Source organism: Diadema antillarum, unplaced genomic scaffold, assembly GCF_040938485.1.
Source record: "Diadema antillarum isolate AM-2024a unplaced genomic scaffold, OU_Dant_1.0 scf00000019, whole genome shotgun sequence".
NCBI classification, from domain to species: Eukaryota; Metazoa; Echinodermata; class Echinoidea; order Diadematoida; family Diadematidae; genus Diadema; species Diadema antillarum.
Genome location: NW_027270908.1, coordinates 115,140 through 137,505, shown reverse-complemented (window position 1 = coordinate 137,505; position 22,366 = coordinate 115,140). Strand labels below are relative to the sequence as shown.

The 22,366-nt window shown below is 37.5% G+C and overlaps 1 protein-coding gene across 1 annotated transcript in view; it reads right to left on the bottom strand.

Moving 5' to 3' along the window:
* LOC139728395 (mitogen-activated protein kinase 14B-like) overlaps nucleotides 1-22,366 on the bottom strand; it is a 29,970-nt gene that overhangs the window by 5,920 nt on the left and 1,684 nt on the right. The window contains exons 2-5 of the mRNA XM_071639339.1: nucleotides 4,401-4,533; nucleotides 3,269-3,439; nucleotides 1,749-1,826; nucleotides 461-575 (exon numbers count right to left, since the gene is read on the bottom strand). Coding sequence (XP_071495440.1) covers nucleotides 461-575; nucleotides 1,749-1,826; nucleotides 3,269-3,439; nucleotides 4,401-4,533 — 497 coding nt within the window. The remainder of the gene's footprint in view (nucleotides 1-460; nucleotides 576-1,748; nucleotides 1,827-3,268; nucleotides 3,440-4,400; nucleotides 4,534-22,366) is intronic.

The following is a 22,366-nucleotide window of genomic DNA, read 5'->3' as shown; positions in this document are numbered from 1 at the left end:
TATCACGAAAATAATGTATTATGCATGTTCAATGGCTTCATAGACCGGGATAGTCAATAAGTAGTAAGTAGCGGTAGTAAATAAATAGGAAGGACAGCAGAGACCCATTCTTGCATGCTCAGGTAGTCTACATGACAAATAAGACAAAATTAACCAGTGCAATTCTCACCAATTGCCCAAAGGGATCAGCAAAACTTTTGGGGACTTAAAAATATTGAATGGAAGTGGTTTACATCTAAATCAAATATACTCAAGTAACCTTTTTGACTGTCAAGATAGCAATATTTGAGGGGAAAAAAATGCCTACAGAATTTCCTCTCATTCCAAAAAAAATTATGTTTCCTCCATGGCAATGCAAACTAAACATTATGATGAAACGGTAAAATTGTACTCCTGTGACCCTAACAAATTCTAAAGAAAGAATCAAAGGGTATTTTGGTTTGTGGAAATTAACACCAACCTTTTTCGGTGTAGTGCATCCAGTTTAGCATAATTTCTGGCGCCCGATACCACCGCGTGGCCACGTATCCCGTCATTTCGTCGTCGCTGCTGCGGGCCAGCCCAAAGTCGAGAATCTGGCGGAGATGGGGATGGAATATTGAAATCACGGTTAAATGAAAAACTCACAACTTGCATACTACATTGTACACCCACTGTTCTTCATTTTGACTCTATGAAGATCTATGAAATATTCATGAAATAACTGGTTTGTTGCACGGAAGGAAAGGTTGTAGGTGTAGGTGAAGCAGATCTATATAATTTCTCACTCATTAAAGGGTGTGCACAGTTCTGGTTGAGGTGAGGATTTAGCTTTTAACGTTTTGCGAGATATTCAGAAACCACTCTATGAGATGTCAAAGAGCATGCAGTTCTAAGGGGTATCAAAAGTTTATTTGATGAAAATCGGTTTTGAAATGGCTGAGTTATCCAAAAACAAGGTGAAACAAAGAGATCCTAATAAAGTTGTGGCATGTTGCCTTTTATTATTAGCACTTTTTTTGATATCTCAGCCATTTGAAAACCAATTTTCATCAAATAAACGTTGAATCCTTCTTAGAATTACATGCTCTTTCATATTTCACAAGAGGCTTTTCATTATCTCACTTAGGAATGTTCAAAACATTAATCCCCACCTCATCCAGTACTGTACAGTCCCTTTAAAGCTAGTACAATCTTCTATGCAATTGTATTGTGTATGCTTTAACCAAAATACATTTTGTCACAATCATTTTCATTAATATCCCACACAAACAGCACTTATAAAGACATCTTTAACTGCTCGTCCCACTTACCTATTACTTTAGTTCTGACCACATACAACCATCTGCAAGGTTATGTAGCCTAATTTTTGATATCAACATAAAGTGGATAACAAATAACAACAAGAAAATAAGCAGAATCCTTGATCAAGACCAATGAAATATTCATTCCCAAAGTACTCCCTCCTTTGGAGAAAAATGCAAAATCAAAAAACAAAAAACAAGTAGCACATTATTCTATCTGCCCCAAAAAAGTTTGGGTGTCATGTTACTGGACAAAATAAACTTTACTACTACCAAGTATCCTGCCAGAGCACTAAAGATTGTACACTTTATTGCATCACCGGGTATTTCCATATAGAGCAATACACCTTGGATTGCGACATAAACGCATTGGTCCAAAGTCCAACCTGCTCTACACACCAATAGGCAATCTTTCTACAGGGAGGATAGCTCATACTCTGGCTGCAGAGCAATCTGCACTCTTACCCTGAGTTCACAGTCTTCATTTACGGCAATGTTGCTTGGCTTCAGATCTCGATGAATAACACCAGCTGAATGTATATACTGAGGGGGCAAAAAAGGGAGAGAGAGTACAAAAAATGTGAAACATTTGTGAATATCATGACAAGATACTGTAAAAGTGGAAATTTTGCGTATTTCGCGCAACCAGAAACTAGCGCGAAAATAAAAGCATGCGAATATTTTTGCTTGCCATATGCTCCTTTGCGTGATGTCTTTGATTCCGCGGAATTAAAAACATGTGAAACTCTTCTTACCTGGCCAAGCGCGAAAAATTAGTCGTGCGAAACTATCCACTTTTACAGTACAGGTCAATAAGCATAAATATTTTTATAGAATGGGTAGCAAAAATCATGCGATATCATTGGTTGAGAGCCGTGTGTTGATTTTTACTGGCTGCACGCTACCTCTTGGAGGACAGCCAAGCTGTTAATGTATTATCACGCATTCGTAGCACGAGTTTGCGCATTTGTTCGCGCATTACGTGAGAGACACCAATTGGCTGGAAAACCATGCATCCAGTACTTTTGCCATGCATCCAGTAATTACTAGATGCATGGCTTTGTCTATGGCAAGCCACAAAGAAATGCATCCAGTAAATTTGCCATCAGGTAACATGATCAAAAATGTTTTGTTTTTCTGTTTTTCTGCGAGAAAAATGTCCCCCATTCTATGAAACAGATGATGTACATGTCTTTTCAAGCATCCGTACGTATTGTGTGCATGTGGTAATTGTGGGATTTAGCCTAAACCCACTGGGCTTCGCCTCGAGGTTAAGCATTCCATAGTTACCTTATGCACACAATTCCGACTGATGCACTCAGATTTGTGTGTTAACTGTATACTGTGTTTTAAAGTAAAAGTGCAAGAGCAGACTATGATTCTTTCGGGAGATCCACGTAGTCAGGTGAGGCAGAGACAACAAAGGGTAAAAATAATGCCGTACGAAGTATCTCATTAGGTTAATGGCACAAGTAATCAATCTAATCAGCAGTATACTTTTTATAGTCCTCTTACATTCTTGTTATCCTGCTCAAGTCAGTTTCGTCCTGTCTCGGAGATTAGCCACAATAGGGGCACATACAGACAACACGTATCTCTCACAACTATGCTGGTGAACAGCAATATATAATGTAGGTGGTAAAGTGGGTGGCTGTCTAATGATTAGGGTGATAACAACAATTTTCAACATCTACTTCATAATTTGCATGACAACAAACAAATTGAAAGACATATTAGAGATAAAACAGATTGAAATACATCGCACAGTCAGGTAGTACGCTGGACGGACACAGCCGTGGCATTCTCATAATAAGTGCTTGTATAACGGCAGATGCATAAAATGCTGCCGACTTGCACATAGTGGAGAGACCACATGATATCCCCGCTGCTGACTTCACTGGAATATCTACAAATCGAATCTCCACGTTTGCTCGGCCCCCCTCGAGACAGAAGCCGGATGCCGGAGAGAGGGATGACTCACTCACCTTCAGGCCTCTCAGCACTTGGTAGATGAGAAACTGGACGTGGTCGTCCGTTAGCGTCTGACACTTGATGATGCTGTTGAGGTCCGCCCCCATGAGATGCGTCACAAAGTAGACATCCACGAAAGTCCCCCGGGACATGCTGGGAGTGAAACAGTCCAGCAGACTGATGACCTACAATTGTAAGGTGTGCAGGAATGCAGTAAGTAAGGAAGGAAGGATGTAGAATAATGAAACAACAACAAGAAGGAGGAGGAGAAAGAGAGATGCAAATTATAGTGAATGGTGGGGGGGGGGGGGGGGAGATGAATGATGCCAAAACACAACAGGGAGAAGGAGACGCAAGAATGAAAGGCCGGAGAGAGAAAGAATAAAGCAGCAGGCACAATCGGGAAGGAGACATGAGAAGAATAGAAGAACACAAGAAGAGGACAAGGAGAGATAAAAGGAGATGAATGAGTAAAGAGATGAGAAGATACGTACAAAAAGGAAAGGAGGCAAGGAGAAGAGGAAGGGATGATGTTGAGGGGAGACACAGAAAGATGGGTCGCCATGGGGATGGGATGAGGGCACAGGACAAAGATGATCCTGCCTTGCATCAAATATCACAACACATTGTGGGTATCATGCATTTTTAATCAACATTGTCAACAATTACTTGGGTTCAGGGAAAGACATGAATGATTGATGTGTACGATACAGCAGTTTGCACAAATTATGCATTCAATATTTCTGAAGATAACAAACAATAGGCAATTCAAACTTTAATGACCAATAATACCCTTTAACATGTGACTGATAATCTATGAGCTGTGTATGTATGTGCATAGTACTTGCACAAGTATATAATTATGTTGATCTTTGTATAGTTGTGGTCTGTATGTCTGTGGGTTGGTGTGTGTTGTGTGCACTAAATGTGTATTCAGAATATTGAAGAAAGAATACATGGCATGTGTCATGTAGCTATCAGTATTTCATCTTCTCTGTGTCACATAATACAAACTTAATCCTCTACGAAGCATCTCAGTTACACTGACAAAAACTGCAAGGATTCAAACAAATCAAGATTTGACTTGATATTAAATAGATATTTCCTCAGACCTCGCAATAATATCAAATTAAGAAATGAACTTACATTTTCATGCTTCATGTGCTTGAGTAGGCGGAGCTCTCTGTAGGTCCGTTTGGCATGGATGGCGGTCTGAAAAGGCCTGGCAAGCTTCTTGATGGCCACTCTCATGCCACCATTCTTCATGTCAGCAGCAGAACTGTGATCATAGACAGAAAAATAATGCAGATTTTTATTTTAAATTTTTTTTTTTTACGGGATACAAATGTGTGGAAATACAGACAACTAAATCACATAAAACTGCTACCAAAAAGTATAGTCAAACCTGCCATAGCCACCTTCTTATAGTGGCCACCTTCCGTATATGGCCATTAAAAACAATTCCCCCTCTCCCTCCAAGCGAAAAGCTATAAACCCCCTGCCTACAGTGGTCACGTGTCTATAATGACCACTTTTTTGTCTCCCTTGGAAGGCTTAGATGGTTTGACTGAACTTACACTGTAGGGAAAAGATACAGATAAAAGTGATTTCATTGACATATTGACAGCAAAGAGAAATGAACATGTCAAAAGATACAAATAGATAGATAGGTGGATAGGTAGATTACAGGTCTCTTCTGACTAGTGAGAGATCATTATAAAGAGGGGTTGTTGATACACAGGCACACTAGTACAGAGGAAACAAGAAATGAAAAAGAAAATACATAGAAACTGAAAATCCAGCATGGATGGGATAATGGAATACCACACAGAAGGTACACATTAAGGCCCCGTCACTCTACAGCGAATGCCCAACGAATGCCAAGCAAAAGCCCAACGAATTCAAAAATGTGAAGACAGTTTGCATGTCTGACGTTCTTTGAATTCATTAGCTATTCGTAGGGATTCACAGAGATACGCTGGAGATTTTGGACATGTTTAAAAAAAAAATCGGCTCCAGCGTATCTCTGCGAATCCCAACGAATAGCTAATGAATACAAAGAACGCCAAGCATGTTACATACTACTCTAGTATTACCAATGGATGTGAACATATCTTCAAATTTTCAAATGTTTTTCATTGGGCATTTGCTGTAGTGTGACGGGGCCTATAGACTGGGAGTGTGTGGAGGAGTGGGAGAAGAGAAGGTAGACATCAGACTGGGAGTGTATGTGTAGAGGAGTGAGAGAGGAAGAGATAGAGAAAAAAAGGATAAAAGAGAGTTTGGCAGCGCACTTATTAATCAATCACGCCATAATAATGGAGAGGAGAGAGATAAAGAGATAGATTGATAGTTAGACAGATAGACAGATCAAGTCAAAGAAAAGGAGAGATATCAAAAGGAAGGGAGCAATTGTAAAGCAGATAAGTTATTCTTGTCTATGTTTCAAAGGAGAGAGAGGGATGGGAGGGACGTACAGAGGGCAGAGGGGGAGGGTGAAAAAAAAACAGGGTGGGGAGGGTATGTGGTAGAAGAGTTATTCATCCTTAATGTCCAAATAATGAAGTCAGAGTACAATCATGTAATGCAAAACCAGGAAAGGCTGACTCAGAATGATGTCAGATGCATCCATGGAATACCCTGGTATCCCTCCTCCCAGGACTCAGGTGACGTTCATACAACTTGCATGTGTACATGAATGTAACCATGCTATAATGAGAGGCAGTCGGAGGCATGAAACCAACCCACATCCAACCAGTATCCATACATACAGCATCTTCTGCCTCATTCAATTCCTCTGTTTTTTTTTATCAATCATCTTATTAAGACCATATCACTTCCATTAGTTACAATATGTAGATGCATTTACCCAAGCAACACTGTATCTTGTGCTATAATGTTTTCAGACCCACTACTATCCATGCACTTGAAAGGTGGGTACATCTCATTCGATATAATCTTATATATTTGACCACTTATGGTTACCTGGGTCTGCCCAGGTTACTTTTCAAACTGCAGTTATGAACACACATGTATGTTAACAAAGATATCACATCCTGCATTCACTGGACAGGTTTACTATTAGGGCAGTAATAGTTTTCTGAATGGCCTTCAGAATAAATGAAAAATCATGCTGCGTTCACGTACACGCATGCAATCTACGGCACGAGTTGTGTGTAAAATATGTGCCCATTCTTTACTATATTGTCTCTAAACACAAAAAATTTCAGTAAGTGTGCTACTGTATTAATATTTAACTTTCACAATAATGTACAGAAATTAGGTGTATACAAATTCTGACATCATCTAGGAGTAGTTTGCCCATTTTTTTTTTTTGTGCTGTTTAGTGATTTGTTTCTACCACTCTAAGAACAACATATTAAATGAGCAAATTAAGACCATTTCTTTACATCAAGTGCTGCTATTATTAAGTGTCAACCTCTCATTTTTTTAGACATCAATTTGGAATTTGCATAAATCAAATGTTCAATTAGCTATACACTTCTTCTGGTCCCATCACAATATTTTTAAAGTGCCTGTCTGTTCATTTTTGTTGTTCTTGCTTGTTGTTCACTTTTTGGCTGTTAGTATTACAGTCTACTGTAAAAGTGGAAATTTTTGTGGTGTTGAAATTTTTGCGCATTTTGCGCAACCCAACCAGAAACTAGCATGAAAATAAAAGCACGCAAATATTTTTGCTTGCCATATGTTCCAGAGGTTGCTGTCTTGATACCGCAGAATTAAAAATACTCAAAACTCTTCTTACCCAGCCAAGCGTGAAAAATTAGTCACGCGAAAACATCCGCTTTTACAGTATCAGTGGGAACTGACATGAGAAATTACTTTATTTTCCCTGGATACTCAATCATCTTGAATCGATGCTGGACAATTTCTCTCGTGCTAAACATTTTGGTATAAACAACATCAGCAATGGAGCATTTATGTAGCGCCTCATTTGGTAAGAATTAAGCGTGGCAACATCTTTCTTCAAATTTTCGATTTCTCATGAAGGACTAAGTAGTTTCATCTCGAAGGGTCAGCTGAAAAGCAGATGCTCAGTTAATGAAGCGGTCACGGGTGTTGTCATGCACTGTGTGCCAGGTTTGTTTACACACGTGGCATACTTGTTACCAATTACTGAATGTCTCGTTCAATCACGTAACCAGTGACTGGAATAAAAACACAGGTACTTTGTCTGAAATGTCCATTCCGTATTAAAGTATCATATGTTGGTGCACTAACATTTGAATTACCGGAGTATTAAATACCATAGTGATTTGTTATATCTTATCATAACTTTTGTTCACATTTTGTATATTTTAAAACAAAACCTACCATTGATTATACTGATTTAAATCTATACATTGGTTCTATCCCTAACTCACATTTTAGAACTACTTTGAAGCACTAAAGCTGGGTATTCGTTTCATCTGCAAATGGTAAACAATGCCATTAAAACTTGTTATAGGTCTCCTGTAATGCAAAGCATTGTATACACTTTTCCACACAGACTTGTATCTGGAAAGACTTTGATAGCTCTTCATACTATTAAAGGACAAGTTCACCTTCATAAACATAAGGATTGAGAGAATGTAGCAATATTAGTAGAACACATCATTGAAAGTTTGAGGAAAATCAGACAATCCGTTCAAAAGTTATGAATTTTTGAAGTTTTTGTGCAGTACCCGCTGGATGAGAAGACTACTGCAGTGTATGAATAACTTAGATGTCACATGCGTACAACAATATAAGGAAAATATAAAGGGAATTTCACAAAATTCCATCTTTTGAAAAAAGTACACATTCCCCTGACTCGTTACCGACAAATGTTATGGGTAATATTATTCCCCCTGCCTTTAGAAAGAGGCAAGTCAAGTGCTCTTTTATTATGCGAAAAAAGTGAAAATATGTTGAATTTCTTTTACATTTTCTTTATATTGTTGTACGCATATGACTCACAAGCTGTAGTAGTCTCCTCATCCAGCGGTTCCAACACAAAAATTAAAAAAATTCGTAACTTTTGCATCGATTGTCCAATTTTCCTCAAACTTTCACTGATGTGTTCTACTAATATTGTTGCATTTTCTCAATCCTTATGTTTATGAAGGTGAACTTGTCCTTTAAATCAAGTGATGGCAGTTTAATGCACAGATTGACAAAGCAATACAACTGTCCATCACACTCATTACTGGTGTAGCGTGCATGCATAATTTGTTCTCTGCAAGGCCTCGCATATGAATGGAGGGTGGTTCAGGTCGTGCACATTCTACATCTGGCTACTTAAACACTGACTCCGTACACTGTATCATTAAATTTTGAACTTTACAGCGGCATTTCTGCGTGGTCAGTGTACATAAACAGCTCTCTGCTCATTTGTAGGATGTCACACACTATATACGGAGCACACATCATAAAAACAACCCAGTACTCAACATCCAGATATAAAATAATCTGTAGAATGTTAGCCACCAATGATCATTTATGGGTCCGAGACTCCAGAGTTCAAGTGCATCAAAATGAGTGTGATGAGCAGTCATATTACACTGTCATTCACTGCATCAAACTGCCATCACTTGGTTAAATCATAAAGAGCCATTGATAGCGAGAAGGTCATTACTAGGCCCTCAGATTTATGAGTAGATAAATTTCTGACCATGGCATGCAGTAATGATCAGAGAAATGTACTCATGCAGGTCACATTCATGTTGAGATCAGAGTTAATGATTTTACATGATTATACATTCGCAAATAGCACATGAGTCATGAGATCTGCGATTTTAATAAAAACCTCGTGAAATATGTGGCGTAAATAGTACCTTGACGAGTACCAGTAGCCATTATCCATATACAGTGTATACTCACATTGTTCTCAACACACACAGACCTCGGTTTTTTATGTACTGTGTATGCCTTATTGTATAGTGAGTCTTATTCTTTGCAAATCAAGACTTCTCAACAAATTCAAAAGTGGTTAAATTTGTAATAATGGAGTGCAGTAATGAATGGAGAAGTGTATGCGTGCATGTCACACTCATGTGGAGATCACATTTAATAATTTTGCATGTTGTTAAATTCATGAACAGCATGTGACTCTCAAAATTTGTGACAGCAAAAATCCCGTGAAATATTGGCACATGTTCTAGAAAAGCACTCTGAGAGCGCAAACCTCCGCCAAGCAGCTACTTTCCACAGATAATCTTGCCAAGAAATTTTTCTCCTCTCCACTACTGGGGAAGTTCAAAGCTCTATGGGCTCTTCCATAGAGATCGGTGATTTCCATCGATACACTTGTAGGTATACATGCTGAAAAAAAAATCGCCCGATTTTCCAATATAGAAGCCTTTGATACGTCATAAACCCTCAGCTGCATGGCTAACCTCGCCCTAGCAGAAACTAGAGCACGCACTTTAGTGCGCGCATGCAAACCTCAAATACGCGCAGCCTGAACTCCCAAGTTCATTGACCCTACCTGCCAAAATATCAAAAATCCTTCAGAAATTCCCTAAAAATTCTTCGATCACTACCACAAGCTAATCGTTTGTTACTTGTGTCATTCTCAACCTTTCCTGCAAGTTTCATCCCAATCCGTTAACTCCATTTTGAGTCATTTTGCACACGGACAAACTAACGAACTAACTAACGGTAACGAAAACATAACCTCCTCCTTTGGCGGAGGTAATAAACTGCTCAGACAAAAAAAAAAGGGGGGGGGGGTGGCCATGTTTTATTTATACATGGCATTCAGCTCAAGAATGTCTTAAACTGTGGAAGTTTTCGTGCATTTTACGTGACAAGAAATTAGCATGAAGAAAAAAGCACGCAAAATTTTTTGCTTGTTATGCCTCTGTACTTTGTGTGTCAGTTCAGCACAATCAAAAACATGCAAAATTCATGTCTCTCCTTCTCTCAATACATGTACGTGTGTGTTTGTGTGTTCATATCTGTTTCAGGTAGAGCATATTTGTATTCTTTACAGCCATAGTCTGTATGCTGCACGTGGCTGATAACCATTGTACTTTACACAGGAATTATTAATCAAGTGCGACAACATACAAATTGCATTTGATTTGTTTAAAAGAAAAACAACAGCAACAGGTTTTGCTATTACAGTCTACAAACATATTCATGCTACTATTCATTAAGCTTAATCAGCATAGTATACATGTAGCTGTAAACTTTGAACAGTGTGCAGTTGACAGACATGATATACTGGCTGATGAGGATTGAAATGAAATTGTAAGATGTATAAAATTGCAATGCAGAAAATACATGTAAGTACCACTTATCAATACTCGTAATTCAAAGCTACAATGTAAGTGTGAGCTTGCTTCCATTACAATTTCAGAAAATGGGAATGGGAATGAAATAAGATGAAATAGAATAATAACACATAACTAGGGTGTGTTTATCAACTCCTATTTTTGGCAGAAACGGGTTTTTCAAACGGCTTTCAAGGACTTTTTTAGAGATGATAAACGCAAAGCTGTTTTGATTATGGGATTCAGAAAGCCCTTTTGAAAACTGCAAATTTGTGCTTTCCGAAACAGGTTTCAGCCAGAAACATGTTTCTAGAAGCGAGATAAATGCAAAGCTGTTTTGAAACGACTTTGTACTGCGCTTGCCGTATATGACCCCTTCTCCTGATGGATTCTCAGGTCAAAATGGCACAATGCAGCTGCATAGTTACACGGCCAGTTTTCGTGTTGGTGATGAGTTGATAAAAGCAACTTATTTTGGAAGCCGTTTCTTCAGGGCTTTGGAAACGACTTTTGATAGTGGGTATGGAAAACCGTTTCAAACTGGGGAAAGATGATAAACGCAGCCTTGGTCATATCTCATTCATTTGGTGTTTCCTCTGACTTGCTGCAAATTGATACATGTTTACACGTATCTGCAAACAGTGAATTCATGGCACGTAAAAAATATTCTTAGGGAAAGAGAAAATCAGATATGCAAATTTGAATGAGAAGAGAGTAAAAATCATTTACGTTTTGTGGATTTCTTTTTTCTACTACAACATGATATACAGATACTGCTGTACAGTTGTATGTGTGCCAGGTCTAAAGGAATCTTCTGTTACAGCTATTCTCTGCAGCAGCCAATAGCATGTCACATCAAAAAACTGTCAACAGCAATATCTCACAAAATTTCATCATGTTAAAGTATAATTTCTTCAGATGTAAAGAGATAACATCACTGTTTCTTTAATACAGAGTTCAGAAATACTACACTGTATGGTACATTGTATGTGACTGTCTCATGGGAATTAAAGCCATTAGAAAATGAAGGGTATACATGCATATATCTGGATAAGATTAGTTAATCAAGGAGAAATTATACAAATTGACGAGATGTACATAATTTGTATACTGTAAAAGTGGTTTCTTTCGCGTACAGAAACTTTCGCGGTTTCCATTAGTGCGGACTTTTTCGCGTGTGTTTAAATTCGCGGTCGGTAATGATAGCGTTGCACAAGCGACGAGTTCAAAACATTTTCGCGTGATGTTAAATTCGTGGTTCAACCTCAAAGCACGAAAAGCGCAAATATAAACCACCGCGAAAGAAACCACTTTTACAGTAGCAGGTACATTGTAATTTATTATCTTCACTCATTGCCTGTATGATGTCACATGCATAGAAATTTTTGCTTCCAATATACACTGTGCCAAACACATGATCTTCTGTTTTTTTCCTAAGTTGGGAGTAAGGTTCTAATTTACTTCTACAATACAGGATGCACAGGGCTGTACACTTGAATGACGATTTCGTCCTTGACATGTACTTTGAATGATTAAAGCAATGGTGCTGTCTTTTCTGTGAATGTGAAATTTGTCACAAAAAAAAAAAACCTATAAAAACTAACATCACAGTCACATGACCCAGATGGCAGTCTCCGTACTGCCTCCCTCTACAGACCTAAAAAAAGCATTTTGATGAATGGTAATAATAATAAAAAATAAAACGAAACATATCATCATTGCCAAAATTGTATTGTTTAAAAAAGGGGTACTTTAAGTGTATACTATGCATGCTGTGTCATGTTTCATAATTTTTTTTTATTATTAAAAAAAAATTATGTTTTCTTATTTTTGATGAAAGACCAACATACATTTTGACAGCTTTACAATTGTATAGTAATTAGTAAGTTGTTAAAAAAATGACTTGCTGATAGATGACTTTAAACTGACATTCTCACAAATAAACCATAAATATTATTGGATTTTACATGAAGTTTTTGTTATCGGTTTCTTGTTCTACTGATCTCTCCAGAAATTACTTTCCTGGAGGGGTAAATTCTCTAATATTTTTGCAATCAAGAAGAACACACACTGAAAAACATAGGCCCTACTTGTTCTTAACTTACAGCCACATGCTTAAATGCAGGAGTAAATTCAGTGGCAGGTGTGGTGGCTGGTTTTTGCCTTCATAGTTTAGGTTGGTGCGGATATAGTGCACAGATAGCAGCTTGAAAAGGAAGTGGGACTTAGTGGGGAAAAAAATATATATAAAAAATATACACTCACTATACGAAACACATACACACAATCACACATCCTCTTTGTACAGACAGTGGGTTTTGTACACTTCAGGAGTCATTTCCTATCAAAATCCAACTTTGCCCTTTCTCTTTCATCTGTGTACTGTGCAGAAGTCCGCAACTGTGAATGATGTTGACTGTTGAATGTTCCGGTCACAAGTCTTTTTCCTCTTTGCTGCATAGAAGCAGTAAATTATGATGTCATGCATACATACTGTACAGTTTTACATGTACAAATTATGTATGTATTATATATATATATATATATCACTTCACTGAAGAACTCATCACTATCAAACATAACTGCAGCAAACTGATGCAGGTGTATCAAAATTGGTGTGCTATTTCTCAGAACCTTCTATCAAAGACAAATTTGTGTTTCATAGGTAAAAGACACTCTTAACCTGTAGAGGACGAGTCCTGAGTACACTCAGGCAAGTGTCTACGGGAAATTTGTGTTGTAGCAAAATCAGCCTGTCCTCAACGGGTCAAGTATGCACAGGAGTGTTGGCACAGACCAATAAAGAAGAAAGGAATCCATACAGAATATTGAACATTTCACACAAAAAATGTTGTGGAACAGCACTGGTCCCCGCCATGCTCAATAATGTGCTTTGGTTTGTAGTGATTACTTTTTTTCCATGAAAAATGACATCACAGTAAAGACGTTCATATTTAGAATCATGAGATTGAGGCAAGATGTCAAGAGCCTTGATATGGGAAGCATTCAAAGAGTGAATATGGCTTTACATCAAGTGTGGTAGGGAAAAAAACACACAGCATGTGACTGACTGCTACTAGTTGTACCTACCAAAGATAACGTGATTACTTTGCCGATGGTGATTCACATGTTGCTGTTACGGTTGCAGTCATTTACATTTGCTACACACCAAACACATTTATCCAACGTGATATACTGTAGCTTTTACAAGCAGATTGTACATTTTGTGGTAAATACCACATCAGCTATCATTCAGTTCTAATTAAAGATATCTGCTTGTAGATTTACACTACAGTAGTTTGCTTGATTTATTCTAGAATAGATGGACGAATATACAGCTACATAAACTGCATTTGAAAAATACTATCAGATACGTGTACATGCAAATCACTCTGAAATATTTGGCATAGATATGAACTCTGCCAATAATGCGGCAATCAAAAAGATAGCAGTACTAGACAAATTCAGGCTGAGAAAAAGAGGAGTTTGGTATATTTTACAGCATTTTTCTTATTCTGTTTGATTTTGTATCCCACCTGCAGCTTTTGTGGCATGCATAATGCAGGGATTTCTTTTGTACAGTGTACATTCTATTGCACCCGCTAACGTCCACCGTCAGTGCCACCTGATACAATGAAACCCCATCCCTGGCCACTATCTGAATTGATGAATCATACGCAGGTCTCAAAGATCTTTAATAGCATGGCCCCACCCCCAAGCAGACGAGGGCACTACATCCAGCATCACAAGGGAGGCACCAGCACTTCAATACTCGACAATATTTTCATCATCAGGCCAGCCTCCTACCACAGTTACCCTGTACCTTATTTTTTTTTTGGGGGGGGGGGGTGGGGAACAACTGAGGATTTAAAAAAAGAGTGAATTGAAACTGACATGACTCAACATGTTACGCTGTATACATACAATGCCTTGCTTTGGCAGATTGCATACATGCCTGGATGTTGGTATGAATGAAAAAAAATCTTGCCCCTCCCCCCCTTTTTTTTTTCAAGTCAATGATTTAGCAAGGTACATATATGCATGTACTTCCCTCAAAAGAAAAAATATTTTTTGCTTTTTTTTTCAAATCAATAACTTAATACCTTTCCATACAAGACTCATCGTTACTATAAAATCATAATTTTGAATTACACTCAAGCAAAATAATCAAGCATGTACATTGTACATTACTATACTTTTTTTCCCTAATTCATTTATTAAATGGAAAATTCAATAAAGACTTTAAGGGACGCCTTGTGAGATACATGTATTGCCATCATCAGCATATCTTTACTTAAACACAAGATTGTGACTTTTGTCTTTTTTGCTGTTTAGTACAGGCATGCGATGTGGTAACATTCTATAACTCTCTTCTTTGTCAAATTTAGGAGAAACATTCATCTGGGTGTTTATTTGAGAGTTTTAAAACAGGAGATGAACATACATTAGAGTCGGCAAAGTTGGGGGGGGGGGGGGTAGAGTGGAGTTTCTCTTTGACACTCTCCTGAGAGGAGTTTTTCTTTAGCACTGTCCTGGGTGCTGTTTTTCAATTCTTATAAACATCTGAGCATATTTCTGGCAGCTTGTCATGAAGGTAATGATATACAATGTACTGTGTCAATTTGCATCAAGCCTAAATTTCAAAAGCTTTGACACAGTCGGGGTGAGGTGACACTTCAATTGATAACCTGGTTGCATGTGGTGTCCATGGCATTTTGAGATGCAGCATTAAAGAACTGCCCCTTAAACACTTGACACTAGAATTGATGACCTGTTTACATGTGGTGTCCATGGCATTTTGAGAGGCCCCTCAAAGAAGTGTTTGCCATATCATGGCAAACATTTGTACAAGTGTACATGGTGTACTTGGAAATACAATGTACCAACACTGTATTACATGCAGTAAATACTGCTGCACAAACAACAAACAAACAAACAAACAAACAAACAAACACAAATGTACCATTATTGCTTCCCCTTCTAATTTTGAATTGGACTTGATAATGTCAAGACACTGTATTTGGCACAAGTACTTCTTCACTCTGAGTGAAAAATACAAATACAACTGGTGATAATTCTAAAGGTAGGGAATACCTTTTACAGACCTCCCAAAATGCAGCAAAACATTAAATATGAACCTCAGGGGACTTGTTTAGGCCACTGCTGAGAAATTTGGAAGTCAACAGTTATCTACAATTTGAATAATGCACAAAACTCAACTACTCAGTAGTTCTGTGTGTCAGCCACACTTAAGCCTTTTTGTTGCAGTCTTCTGTATTTTTTATCTATAAACACAAATCTAAAAGTATAAGAGCTGATGTAATAACATATAGAGTGTGTGGCAAGAATGTATATAGAAATGTTTGTAAGTTTTGTTGAACTTTCTTCACAAAATATACATGATGGACACACATGCAGTGCATGGGTCTGCAAAGGTAGCCTAGTAATGTACTGGAATTTACGGTGAGCCCCGAAAAAAATTCAATTCAAAATCTAACGGTCAATAAAAATGTACTAAATGTTACCTTCCACTTTCAATACTTTATGGGAGTTTCTAAAATGATACTCTCTTCAACATACCACTGTATTTATACAACTCTTCATTTAATGCATGCAAATGGGATTCCCTACCTTTAAGCAAACCCTATTTACACTAATAGTGTGTACATGCTTTCTTATTTCATTCCTCCCCGGTCTTATATTATTCATTCATTTAGTTGGTTTTTTTTTTCAGAGGTTAATGCACTTAATGTGCATGGAACATTAGGAGACAATTTTGCAGTCTAAACAAGAACAAGATCTCACAAAATAAAATGTACACTGTGCAGAAAGGAAAAGGTGTTTTTCTACTACATGCAGTTACATTGTATGGCTCCAAAGAAATCCAACAATGGGGGAAAAAAGTTGTAGGCATAAACATCATGTGAGTACTTAGGTAATACATGAATTGATGTTTAGAATGATCAAATTATTGTAATTTATCCTCAAAATCAAGCCATGGAAATGAGATCTCCATGTGTACAGAACGCATTTCACTGACATGGCATGCTATCATGAGTGACAGATACAGTACATGCCATTCATAATCTGTGAGGTAATTATTCATTACCCAGCATCTTGGTTTCTAATCACATGCGCGGAAGGTCAGGGATATATGGGTTTCTGCTATACCACAAGGGAACTAAAAGCTTGTACATAAAACCTGCATCTGACACGAACAGGGTGAAATTGCCCAATGCATTTTAAATCAACTTCACTCAGGTTCATTATTTTATGGCACTACTCAAATATACTGTATGTAACGTATCGTAGTTAAAGTTCCTGCAATCTTGACGAATTGAATTTTCTCTGGTAATTTATTACCTTAGGGCACGATATTATGCTGGTTTTATGACAGCAGCCAAAAATAAACTGATGCACAATTGTATGTGTGAATGCAGACCATCTGAAGTCTGTCTTTACCATCTGTGTATGACGCATTACTGATCACTTTAAAGTGGTAGTCCTTCTTGTATGTTGGTCAAAGGTAAAATTTCCAAACCAAATGACAAGAGAAAGAAAGATAGACAGCAAGAGATCAAACAGCAATTGACCTATCAAGAGAAGCTCTTCTGGAAGGCCTGTAGAACTAGAATCATATTTGCCCTGACATGTCTCAGTTGTAAGTAAAGGGAATGTGTGTACTTCATACAGGTTTGTTTGGGTTTTTTTTCCCCATACCTACATTCTTGCAAAATTGTTTTGATATTGTTTGGTACTCCGATATCATAAATTGTAGGGTTCCCATCTAGACAGGCTCACACAAGGAACTATGAAAATCAACATTGAAATAAAAAGTGACAACTTTTTAAAAGACTGCCAAATTTTTCTCTAATGCTCACTGTTTCACTGATCTTTCTGCATTTATACTGAATCTACTTGCTCGTATTTAATGGCTTGGCTAATTTCCTCCCTAAGCTTATAGGTCAGCTCGGGTTACTGCAAGGGCAATTTTGCAGCATTATGTATTCATAATTTCTGAGCAGTTTCAGTTCCAAAGGGGGTCCTTCATAAAATGTCGGCATGGCACTGAACATTGGTCTGCATAAATATTTACACAGTCTTGTTGACAGATAAGCACGTAGCCCAATGCAGCGCAATAACTGCGAGGGCTATATTGCACATGTACTGTACATGTATGACTGATGGTGTACGATGTCTAGAAATGCTGATCGCTACTCTGGCCAGACATAATGGATTGTGTGTATCTGTGTGAGTTGTGTGTGTGGAAGATGCACGGCTTGATGGAATGCTAGTTTACCCATCCCTGGAGGCCAGTGAAGATCGGTGCATGTTATTGAGCAATCATCTCTCGCTGAGGGCAAGACATGACAGCAATGCTCCCGCAAGCTCCTCAGCCTAATGTAATTCACAAAATACCATCACGACACTTTGAGCACCACAGGAATGCTGGTGATGTGTCAAATATCTACAAAGAATGTGAGATACACATTTCCTCACAAGATAGGCTCTCTCCCATCACTACAAGTACATGCTTCGCGCTTTGATCCCCGATCACAAAGCTACATTTACCTGGTGCACGTAGGGTAATGCCTCAGTACGCAGTCCGACTCTGTGGACACAGCTAAAATTGATTATAAATGTCCACATTCATGGACAATGGCTTTAGAATTATATGATTTGCTAGCAGTATGCATACAAAACACCAATGTTTAACATACTCAATGACAAGTTCAAGGGTACTGATAGTCTAGCAACTTCTTCTGACTAGTAGTATCAGATAGTAAATTAAAGGCAATTTGTGAGGGGCCCCCTTTTCTGATCCTCAAAACTGGCATAGCATCAAGGAGAATAAAATCCAAAGAGAAATGTACCAGGTATTGCCTGTGAATGCTGGGAAGCAAACACAGCACTGAAAATTTGTAGCAATTATTGGAATATCGTTACGTCACCTAAACCTAACAATCAGTGAACACAACTTAAATATTCATTGCGACTGGGTTATGATGCAATTCTTACAGGGCCTACAATGATTTTGCAGTTGCTTTGTGCTTGTTAGTTTTAATGACAAAAACAGATATACTGTATGCATTTGGTTTCTCCATTCAATGGTGTGCATGACTTCTTAAAGAGCATTTCTAATCAAACAACACTATAATCTATAGATGTGATCTACACAGTTGCAGTACAAAGAATATACAAAATATGCATATTGTTGGCTCATCAGCACCAAATGTCATGACATTACCGGTACTCTAACATCAAGTCTTTTTGTTTGAATTTCTCTCAAGCTCTCACTGATCAGTTGCTTTGACTTTACTGAGGATATTTTGACTTTGAGGCAAATATTACCTTTGAAACAAGATTGTGACTGTTTAGTGCATCAATGATCTTGCATGGGGCACACCAGCAAGCCGTTAAGTACCACAACAGTCAGCAAAAAAAGTAGGAAAAATACAATTCAAACTACAGCAGGAATATGATGATTTCAGAGGCTGATGATTAGATACAGGGTTACAATGTACAACACATTACAAAATCGGTGGATTTACAAACTATATACTGAGAACTTTGAAAACATTTGTATTGCATTCACACATTAATTAAATCAACTATATTGTAAACTGTACATGTACATGGTTTACTACAATTGCATGTTATATGTACAAGTAAATTTCTCAGAGCCCTAATGTCATCACCTGAGTCCCAAACCAAACATGTACATTTACAAGGGCATGTAAAATCAGAGCTGCTTTTTAAATCTTTATTTTCACAATATTATCGCACACGACAGGCTTTGGTTTGCATGTTCGTTTGTATGTATTTGTTTTGTTTCTCAACATGGTATCCTGAAATAGTATTCACCTGATATAACAGGAGGCCCATTTTTACACACACCCTGAATAAACAGCACAGCATGCCTTCATGGATATGTGTGGTTGCTGCCAGGGATACTACCCCACCCCCTCCCCCTTCAAACTATTGACTTACAGTATAATCTGAAGGATATCACACTTTGGAAAGATAAAGCCCAATGGTGTTTGTCTGACAAAGTATGACATGAGGAAATTAAATGCAATATTTCCCACACTTTAACATTCATATTTCATTTCTATTTATGTGTTTAAAGGCATAATTTACCATTTGCAGAAGAAAAAAAAATCCCTGCATTAGTGCTTTAAAATAGTTCTAAAATGTGAGCTAGGGATAGAAACAACCACTGTAAAAATCTGAATTCGTATTTATAACTGATGTTAAGTATTGTTGAACAATACACAAAATATGAACAATAGTTATAATAAAAATGTTTCCAGACTAAACCATCTACAGTTACGGTTTAAAGAGAAAAAAACTGATATCTCCTTATACTTTAGGCTTTATTGCCAAAATCTTATATGGTAGGATGTTTTGTGATACAATAGACCTGCGCATATGCATCAAATGTGATATCTTGGAACATTTTTAAATCACTGCTCCCAAAGGTAAACAGGACCTTTAAAGTTGCTACTGTAGATGCTGGAGATCTATTCTATGGATTGGAATGAGATGGTAAAAATTCGAACACTTTGAGCCTACAGTGAGATGTACGAATGCCATAAAAATTGTACTGGTATCAACATCTTAGGTTGCAAATATGATCCATCTGATGTGACCGAATGGAGGTTGATATACTGTATCCTCATCACTTGCAATAATCCAAAAATTATTGCACATCATCAGTAAACAATGCAAATTACAGTACTTACACATTGTATCATCAAACTTATAAGTGATATACATGTAATGTCACTGCTTCCAAGCACTTAAACAAACTGTGAAGTAGAATTTGAAAATGTGTTTGTTTTATTCAGCAAATGATATACAAGTAACTTTCTGTAAGCCTGTTCTGATAGTAGCCTAGTTTCATAAAACATAAGGGACAAGTTCACTGACTAGGAAATAGCACATTTTACAATGTGTAACGTCTTCACTTGACAAATCACTAATATGCTTGTATGAGATGTACAGTGTACATATCTCATGTGGCTGATAATGATTTCCTTGACCTGCCTTATTACTCAAAGACAAGTGGACAAAGGATCCACTTATAACAAACTTGGGCATTTCTGAAAGCTACACATACTATATTTTGGTAGTTTGGGTTCAAATCTGATGACATTCTGATTCCACAGGACTCTTCACACAGAGGTTGATTACTTAATATGAGGGTAGTGAGGGGGAGGCCCCTAGAAAGTTCTAAAACAATTGAAGGTCCCCTGCTTTACAATTACAGAAGCTGTAATTGACATTTACCCTTGCATAAATGCTGCCGACTAGCAAACTATTGTACATGTATGGAATACAAGAATGAAATCTGATTTTCCAAATGCTGAATTCAAGCATACCTCAACAGTTGTTCACTACAAATGTTTATCACAGATAATGAAGCAAGGTTTACGCCTAATATGAAGTGTTAGTCTGTCAGTGTAAAGTACTGCACTATTAATGCTGATAAAAGATTTATTTGAATAGTAACTTGTATTCAGCATTTAATACAGTTCTGTGGTTTGCTTTTAATTATGATGGTAATTTGATAATAAATTAATATGGTCTTCTTTATCCAGGGTTACCTCTTCAGTGGTGCTTTTGCTCCATAGAGGGCACTGCCAGATACACTGTATACACTTAAAATATGTATATCTGGGTAGAGAGGGACATGGTGGTTAAAAGCATCTTGTCCAAGGACATACTAGGCACTTGACAGGATTTGAAATCAGGACCTCACACTGAAAGTCCTATCCACTATGCTGTGGTGTCCCCACTTTTTGTAAGGGCATGTCATTTCTGCGAACATTCTCATTCAAACAAACCTTTCTTTGTCAAGTTATTCTCACTTGAAAGGCATATTATAGGCAAGACTTCCATATGTACCCCCCGCTATGCATCATGTATAAGTAACAATCGCTAACATGAATAAGTTTACATGTGTAGGTGGCTTTGGGATTAGGATTAGAGTTTACTCAGTTTAGGATTAGGGTTAGGGTTAGAGTTAGGGTAACATTGATCTCGGTGTCCTAATGAAATGCGGACTTCAGAGAAAGCTCATACAATGTAGATCTAGGTGTATAATAGTGGGGGTACATATGGAAGTCTTTCCATACTATGCAACAGGGATCAGGATTCTATTCAGCACTTTCTAGTTTTGTTTGTTTTTTTTGTGAAAGCGTTCCTCCCATCTGGTCCAGTTCAGAGAGAAATTTGCCAAATTTTGAAAATTCTCTGGAGTCAACTAATGTCAACCTCACTCCTGGTGCAATCTTTATTTTTTGTACATATTGCTGTAAATTTGAAAATCTTCAAAGTTCCTTAGCTTCACTGTCTTCTTTTATTTTGTACATTATTTGTACATCATTTTTTAGCTCCCAGTGACTTAACTAAGATAATGTAAGTTGCATAATATACATGTACACTGCAGAAGGCTAACTTTAGTTTCAGATTGTGCAAGCAGAAAAGATTAGCTGCGATAGTAAACTAGACATGTTTGCAGAGAGTGGCTTGTTTTACACCATATGACAAGAAAACTGATGTCAATATCAACCACATAATCACTTTGCTTTATATTTCCGGAAGTGATTCTAAATTAGCTATTAATTTATGTACCGTACTGTGATTTGCTGCAATTTGAGATACTATTGACACTTGACATGGATATGAAAGTACAAATCATTTCTGATAATGGCATACGTCCTGGCAGTGAGGTTTAGTCCAATACGTACTCATAAATAATATTCATTTCTGGTCAGTTTTTCTTTTTTCGTTTGTTAAGTAGAATTTTACATGAATATCTGTGTACCGTTCGAAGATCCGATGGAT